This window comes from Antechinus flavipes, chromosome 6, assembly GCF_016432865.1.
Source record: "Antechinus flavipes isolate AdamAnt ecotype Samford, QLD, Australia chromosome 6, AdamAnt_v2, whole genome shotgun sequence".
Classification (NCBI taxonomy): Eukaryota; Metazoa; Chordata; class Mammalia; order Dasyuromorphia; family Dasyuridae; genus Antechinus; species Antechinus flavipes.
Genome location: NC_067403.1, coordinates 257,433,079 through 257,440,063, shown reverse-complemented (window position 1 = coordinate 257,440,063; position 6,985 = coordinate 257,433,079). Strand labels below are relative to the sequence as shown.

Sequence of the window (6,985 nt, the reverse complement as noted above, 5' to 3'; positions counted from 1 at the left end):
GCTTTGGAGTAAAGGTGGTGGGTAAGGGGCTAGCCTTGGAGTCTGGGTGATAAGTGGCTAGGCTTGGGATCTGGATCAGTGGGTTAGGAGCTAGCCTTGGAATCTGGGGTCTTAGGCAAAGAGTTAGCCTTGGAGTCTGGCTAGTATGTAAAGGGCTAGCTTTGGAGTAAAGGTAGTGGGTAAGGGGCTAGCCTTGGAGTCTGGCCTCAGTGGCCCCCTAGTGTGGGCCCCTGGGCAGCTGTCTTCATCCTTCTAAAAGGAGAGTAGCAGACAAGCTGAAAATCGGCATGGGGGGATGTTCTCTGCCCCGGCCAAGGGCATCATTAAAATAGTTTGTAACCGAGGAGGGAGAGAGCCTACCTGACAGGGATAGGATGATGGGACCAAAGAACTGAGGCTAGATCTGTGGGGTAACCCCAAGGAGGAAGCTGATGCCCAGACAAGGTGGCAGTGACTCACCCCACCTTAGGGCTTCTCCCCGGCTGGGCCAGGAGCGGAAAAGGCCCACGAGGAGGCAGCTCTTGCCTCCTCTGCCATGAATGCAGATCGGGGAATCTGATTGCCCGCTGGTCACCGTAACTGCTTGGGAAGGCCGGGAGAGCTAAGGGGCTACCGCAGGGAATATGGGAGGCAGGAAGTCGCGCCCCCACAATTTCCAGGAGGTCCAGCGATGGAGCCCCTTCCCTGGCTTTCTCCTGGCTCCTGCTCTTGCCCCGGGCCGAGGAGAGGGCAGGATCCCAGGCTCCTGCCCTGGCCTCTGAGGCCTCCGAGTGTGACTCAGGCCTGCTGGGCCCGATGCTGGGCGCTTGCCATGCCCCCAGGCCCCTTTCTCTCCAGCCTCTGTGCCTCCACTCTCCGACCCCTTGACTCAGGCTGGTTCCCCCGTTTCCTGGCAGAGGACAAAGGCTGTCTCAGACGTGAGGGGGTGACGGGAGCTCATCGGAGACGGGGGCATAGCCTCGGCTGACTCAGTTCGCCCCGGGTCCCACACAACTTGCTCCCTGGGCCCTGAGCAAAGGAAGCGGGCCACCGGGAGGGCAAGAGTTAAGAGGGACTCTCCATCAGCTGGACAGTGCCTGACACCTGGCGGCCAAGGTGGGGAATGGTCACAAGGGCTCCCAACTCTCCTGCGCTCCGGGGGGCCCTCAGAGGGAGGTGGGGAGGGGGCCAGGCCGGGAGGAGCGTCCTAGAGGGCAGAGAAGGTGAGGAGCCGGGGCCTCCTCCCAGGCCTGGCCTCTGTCCCGAGTCGGCCAATGTCACTGAGGCACAGGGAGCTGGGAGGAGGGAGGATGGGGATGGGGGAGGTCCAGGGTGAGAGCAGGGTGGCTTAGGAAGTCTCACTGAGATCTCTGGGGAGTTTCTAAGAGCTCAGGGTGGGTGGTGGGGCCTGCAGGGCTCGGGGTGTTGAGGGAGAGGAAAGGGAGAGAAGTCCCACAGTCCTTTGGGGCCCCTGGCAGCCAATCCTATCCCTCCACACCCCGCCCCCCCCAGCCATGTGGCTTTTCCCAAAGCCAAAGTGGGGCCCTCAGGAGGGCTGGGGAGAGCTGGGGGGCTACCAGGGTGCATGCGCGATGGCACCGCATTGTCTCCGCTAAGCCCAGTCTAATCCCCCCTTCCCCTGAAGCAGGTGGGGCCGGGAGCTCAGGGGGACGTGAGGCTCCCATGTCTCCTCTCTTTTCTCCTGGCAGCTCAGGCTCTAGACTCAGCTAGGGGCCCCCCGGCCTTTCCGGAAGGTGCTGGGAAGCAAGGACAGCCCTCTGTGCTTCCCCTGCGGGGCCTCCAGGGGTCAGAGCTGACTCAAGGACCTCAGGGGCCCCAGGGGAGACACAGAGTGGGAGCTGACATCCAGCGCCCCGCTCCCCCCATCCCCTCTCCCACCGGCCTGTCCCTGAGGCCCGGGGCCTGAGACTTCCAGAGGCTGGGCAGCAGAGGGCTGTGGGAGTCTGGGAGCAGATACCCCGTGGGAGCCCTCAGGGCAGGGCAGCCATTACTGCTGGGCTTGTCACCAGGATGGGGGGGGCGCCTCTCCTCCTAAGGCCTCCTGGGAGACCGGGCTGAGGGTCCCCGACAGGAGGTGCTGTGGCCGTCCCCCGCCTCTGGGCCCCCTCTCTGGGGAGAAGGAAGGAGGGGGTTTCTGCCTGTACTGGATCCTGTGGCCCTGTGGCAAGCACCGAACCTCCCCTTTGGTAAAACTGGGCTGACGGCCCCTGCCTCCCAGGGTTGTTGGGATGTCAAGGTGCTACATAAATGTGAGCCATGATCACCGCCAGATCAGATCCCACCGCTAGGCAAAGGCCTCTGGGAGACCAACTTATTTCCCAGGCCCCAGATGAGCCCAGGACAGAGAAACGGGGCCCAGGGCTTCTGGAGAAAGTGAGGTCCCAAGGGGGACCGCTAACTTGTAGCTAATGGAAGCGATCCCTCCTTCGTGGACACTAGTGAAGAGGCAGCAGCCACAATCTCCCCGGGGGGCCCTGGCCGAGTTCTGGGGAGTTGTGTGTTCAAGGCTGGGCCTTCTGAGTGGGTCTAGGTGCCAGCAGCAGAGAGAAGGAAGGGGATGGGCCCAGGCGGGCTCCAGAGCTGCTGTGGCCGCCCAGCGGCACACCCCATTTCACGCTCCCTGGGCGGTGGCAGGGGCCCCACGGCTATCAGCTTTCGGGGGGAGGGGCTGACCCACCCATGATTCCCCATTTCCTTGAGGCACCGTGGCCCGAAGACAGGGGCAGTCGGAACCCCGGGAAGCCTTATGCTCCTGGCTAGTGGTCAGGCTTGGCCAACTCTTGAAGAAAGAGGGTGCTCGAGCCTTGGGGAAGTCATTCCAGGCCCGACCCCCTTATTGCCCAGCTGACCTGCTCCCCTGGGCCAACCTTTCCTGCCTGTGGCCACTCGGATGCCCCCTCCCCTTCCTTGAACCCCCTCCCCTTCCTTGAACCCCAGAGGGGCAGGGGGATCAGAGAAGGGTTAGCCCAGACACTGAGGCAGGGATTGTTCTCTGGGGCTGCACCAGCCCCCAGAAGCACCCCCACCTCCTCTCTGGCCTTCCTGGGGGAGGGGAGAGTCAGCCACAAACAGGAGAGCGGGGACCCCCGTAGCCCTCCCTTCACCTTGGCTGCAGGCTCGCTTTGACCCGACAGGGGGTGCAGGCCTTGGGGCTGGGGACCCCAGCATCTCTCCTTCGCCTCAAGCTCTCCCCTACTTGGGCCAAGGGGCTACTTGGGACAGCGAGTGGTCGGGAGCAATCAGCTGGGATTTCCACTGCGCCCTCCCTGACCTCCAGCCAGAGGCCGTTGGAGGCTCTGAGGCTGCGGGTAAGGAGGGTCTGGCCCCTCACGACCAACCAGGCGCTGGGGGTCCCCTCGTGCCCCCGATGCCAGGGCTGCTGGCCCCGACCCCCCAGAATCAGGCAAAGGGGAGCGACGTGTGAGGGGAAGGGCCGCCAAGAGCTGGGAGGGAAGGAGCGCTCTCGCCGAGGGTGCGGAGCCAGCCAGAGCGGCCTGCGGGCCCCGACTACTCCCGGGCCTCCTGCTCAGTCCAGGCCCCCGGGGAGCCAGCGCCGCCAGCCTCCCCCTGCGTCTCCCTTCGTATCCCCCGAGTCCCGGCGGCCGCGGCTCCACCGTCAGACCCCCGAGGCCCGCAGGGCAGGGAGCAGCGCCCCAAGTGAGGGCCCGGGAAACCAAACACCCCCGCCCCGCCTGGATCGCCTCGGACCCCGGGGGGCGCTCTTCCTGCCCCCCGCCCGGACCCGGCAGAAGCCTCAAGGGAAGCCGGGGGTGTGCACCAGGGGGTCTCCTTCCCCCCGCCCCGCCCCAGCTCCAGGGGACAAGGAGAGGAATGAGCGAGCCGGATCCTTCCGTCACAGGGATTAAGGGGTCGGAGACCGCATCTGCCCGGGGGCGGGGCTGGCACGGACCGCGTCCAGCGGGGCCGGCCTGGCCCGCCAGGGGCAGCCCCTGGGCTCCGGCTCCGACTCGGTCTCCGCCTCCCGGCTCAACCGCGGCCCCGCCCCCCGGGCCCGCGTCGCGTTCCATTGGCCGCCGCCAGGCTCCCGCCCCCCGTCCGCGGCACGCCATTGGTCGGGCCTTGTTGGCATGTTTGGGGGCGGGGGCGGGGGGCGGCCCCTGCCTGGAAGCAGCTGGACTTCCTCCTTCCAGGCTCCTGTCTGGGTCATCGCGTCTGTCCGTCCCTGGCCCCGCTCTCCGCCCAGCAGCTGTCTCTCCCCTGGTCTCTCGCCCCCCTGGGTGGCTGCCATGGGCCGGAAGAGGAGGCTCATCACCGACTCCTTCCCCAAAGTGAAGAGGAGGAAGGGCGGGCCGGGGCCTGGCAAAGAGGACGCGGAGCCCGAGCCAGGGCTGCGAGGTGGGGACAGGGCGGGGGAGAGGGGGGCCGAGGACAGCAGGGGCCAGAGGGGCGAGGGGCGCGGGTCAGGGGGCACCGGGGAAGGGCACAGATGGCAGGGGAATGGGGCGCGCGAGTCAGGGCTGCGAGGTGGGGACAGGGCGGGGGAGAGGGGGGCCGAGGACTGCAGGGGCCAGAGGGGCGCGGGTCAGGGAGCACTGGGGTTAAGGGCCAGTTGGGTTAAGGGGGAAGAGAGGGCTGAGGACAGCAGGGCAAGAGTGGGGACCGGGATGTCCGGGAGACAGAAGTGCCAGAGCCAGAGCTGAGAGGTAGGAGGAGGGGCTGGGGAGGGGTAGCGGGATGGGATAGGGGTGAGGTGGGAACTGAGGAAGAGTCAGGAGAAGAAGGGGGGGTCGCACGAGAGGAAGGGGAAAATGCTTGCGGATTGTTGGGGGGGTGGGGGGAGGAGCTAGGAGCCGGGCTTGAAGCACAGCCTCTCTTGTCAGGGGAGGAGCCAGGGGAGGAGCCGCTTGCACCCCTGGAGGACAAAACTCATTTAGAGATACTGAGGCAGTTTGACCTGGACAGGCACTTCGGCCCCTGCACGGGTAAGAGCTTCCAGGCGCCCATTCTGGCCCTTCCCCGTGTCTTGGGGGGTGTCCTTGAGGGCTCGGGGAGCAGTGAAGCTGACCTCTCACCCTGGCAGTGCCCCGTTTCCAGTGTCTGTAGCCTGGAGTACCAGCTTGCATCCTCTCTCCCTGGCAGGGATCACTCGGCTTCAGCGCTGGGAACGGGCAGAGCAGCTGGGCCTGGCTCCTCCCCATGAGGTGCTCAAGGTGCTGTGGGCCCACCCTGGAGACCCCCAGTACCAGTGCAGGTGAGAGCTGCTAGGAATCAGGGTACCAGGGTCCAGGGAAAGGAGATCCAGCTTCTTGGAGCAGTCACTCCTCCCCCTCCCCTTATCCCCCCATCTCTGTCCCTTCCCTCAAGCAGGAGCCTCCTCTGGGTCAGGAAGAAGCTTCCTGGTGGCTGGGCTCCCAGGGCACTGATGGGGGGGGACAAGGGGAGAAGGAAGGAGCGTCCCCCCACCTCGCCCGTCTCTCTCCCAGACCCACCCGAAAAGCCTGAGCCAGAGGGCCTGCAGGGCAGCTCCTGCTCCCGCCTGGGCCCACCTCCACCACTTCCTCTTTGCAGCCTCTGGCACCTGTACCCCATCTAAAGGAGGCAGTCCCGAAGTCCAGCCCGGCGCCTTCCCAGGGGCCTTCACGATGGACAGGGGAGCCCACTGCTGTTTCTTCAGACAACCCCCTACTAGAGGGGTCTTGGGGGCGGAGGCTGGAGCGGCAGCTTCCCTAGGGAAAGGAATAAACCCGAGTTCCAGGACTCCATGCTGGGGGAGGGGACTCCTCTGACCTGCCAGTAGCCATAGTGACCTCTCAAGCAAGCTCAGCCACCCAGCAGCAGCAGCAGAATCTTTTTAGAAAGCCAGCGGGCGGCTTCCCGGCCCCCCATCCCTGACCTGGGTCCCTGACAGAGGGCGGGGCAGAGAACAGGAGCTCAGCTGGGCCAAGGGGGTCCCCGCGGGGGAAGCAGGTGGGGGCGGGGCTTCGATGGGACAAACTAATAAAAGATAACTGGCAGCGACTCTTAATGTGACCGCCCTCCTCCTTCGGCCCTTTCCCGGACAAGGGGGGTCCCACCCACGGTTGCCCACCGTCAGAAGGGGAAGAGTCTCTCCCAAGCCGACTTGGCTTTGGGCGCCCCCTAGTGGCTGCTGCTTCTCCACTGAGGCAACGGAAGCCTGGCTGGGTTCCACAGGTGGCCCAGGGGCCCTTTCTGGTTCCCCAGAAATCACACGTGGCCCCGGGACTCTAAAAGGTCAGGTCTAGCCAGGGGTGTTGGGCCCGTGATGTTGCTGCTGGCTGTGCGACCCCCAGAGCTCCGGACAGCAGGGCTCTGCACTAAGGCAGCAGCATCAGTAGGTGAGCTCCGGGAAGCAGGGGACACGGGAGCGGGAGCACCTGAAGCCCCTGCGAGCAGGGGACGCCTGGAGCCCCCGGGAGCAGGGGACGCCTGGAGCCCCTGGGAGCAGGGGACGCCTGGAGCCCCTGGGGAGGGATGAACTAGCTCAGGGGGCAAAAGTGAAGGTTGCCGTGCTCTCGGCAGTGCATCTAACCGGGGAGTATCCCGCGTATTTCAGGACTGGGCCAGATGGGGGGAGACCAGTCCCCAAAGAAAGAAAGAGTTGGTCCGCTGCTTCCCTAGACTTTTAGGCTGGTATCCGGGCACTCTCTCCCCGGACAAGCCCTCTCTAACCCCCTTCCACTTTCCTGGCCTAATCCAGTCCCCGGAGATCGCAGATTCCCAGGGACAGAAGCTCATTGTTGGGAAGCCCAAAATCTCTTCCAAAATCCTGGCGATTTCCTGCCTTTGGAGGGGGATTGGGGCAGGCGGAAAGCAGGGAAGGGTTTGCCTAGTTTGGGCGGCATTTCAGGGACAGCTGGGAGCTCAATGGCCACCTTTACACAGACCTTCCTTTTGGGACTAGGAAGGGAGATGCTACCTGCCTCCAGAGAAAGACCTGATAAACAGAAGTCTGCAGAGTATGGTTTTAACCTCCCCCCCCCCCCCCCACACACACACAACTTTG

General features: G+C 64.9%; 1 protein-coding gene across 2 annotated transcripts; it reads left to right on the top strand.

Annotated features, from left to right (window-relative positions):
• The first annotated feature begins 4,106 nt into the window (after nucleotides 1-4,106).
• POLD4 (DNA polymerase delta 4, accessory subunit) lies at nucleotides 4,107-5,979 on the top strand. 2 transcript variants are annotated; one of them, XM_051966575.1, is made up of 4 exons: nucleotides 4,107-4,356; nucleotides 4,842-4,943; nucleotides 5,101-5,212; nucleotides 5,445-5,478. In XM_051966575.1, exons 1-4 carry the CDS (start codon nucleotides 4,248-4,250, stop codon nucleotides 5,461-5,463), a joined length of 342 nt encoding a protein of 113 aa, XP_051822535.1. In that variant the 5' UTR covers nucleotides 4,107-4,247; the 3' UTR covers nucleotides 5,464-5,478. The 2 variants fall into 2 exon arrangements, with proteins under 2 accessions (XP_051822535.1, XP_051822534.1); XM_051966574.1 differs by lacking the exon at nucleotides 5,445-5,478 and adding an exon at nucleotides 5,530-5,979 and having other exon boundaries at nucleotides 4,113-4,356.
• Nucleotides 5,980-6,985: the final 1,006 nt, after the last annotated feature.

What these genes read in the sequence shown, in the direction of transcription:
- POLD4 (XM_051966574.1), top strand. Translation starts at nt 4,248, where the DNA reads ATGGGCCGGAAGAGGAGGCTCATCACCGACTCCTTCCCCAAAGTGAAG. An exon ending in GCACTTCGGCCCCTGCACGG is followed by an intron (nt 4,944 to 5,100) that starts GTAAGAGCTTCC and finishes TCTCCCTGGCAG; the next exon opens with GGATCACTCGGCTTCAGCGC. An exon ending in GACCCCCAGTACCAGTGCAG is followed by an intron (nt 5,213 to 5,529) that starts GTGAGAGCTGCT and finishes TCCTCTTTGCAG; the next exon opens with CCTCTGGCACCTGTACCCCA.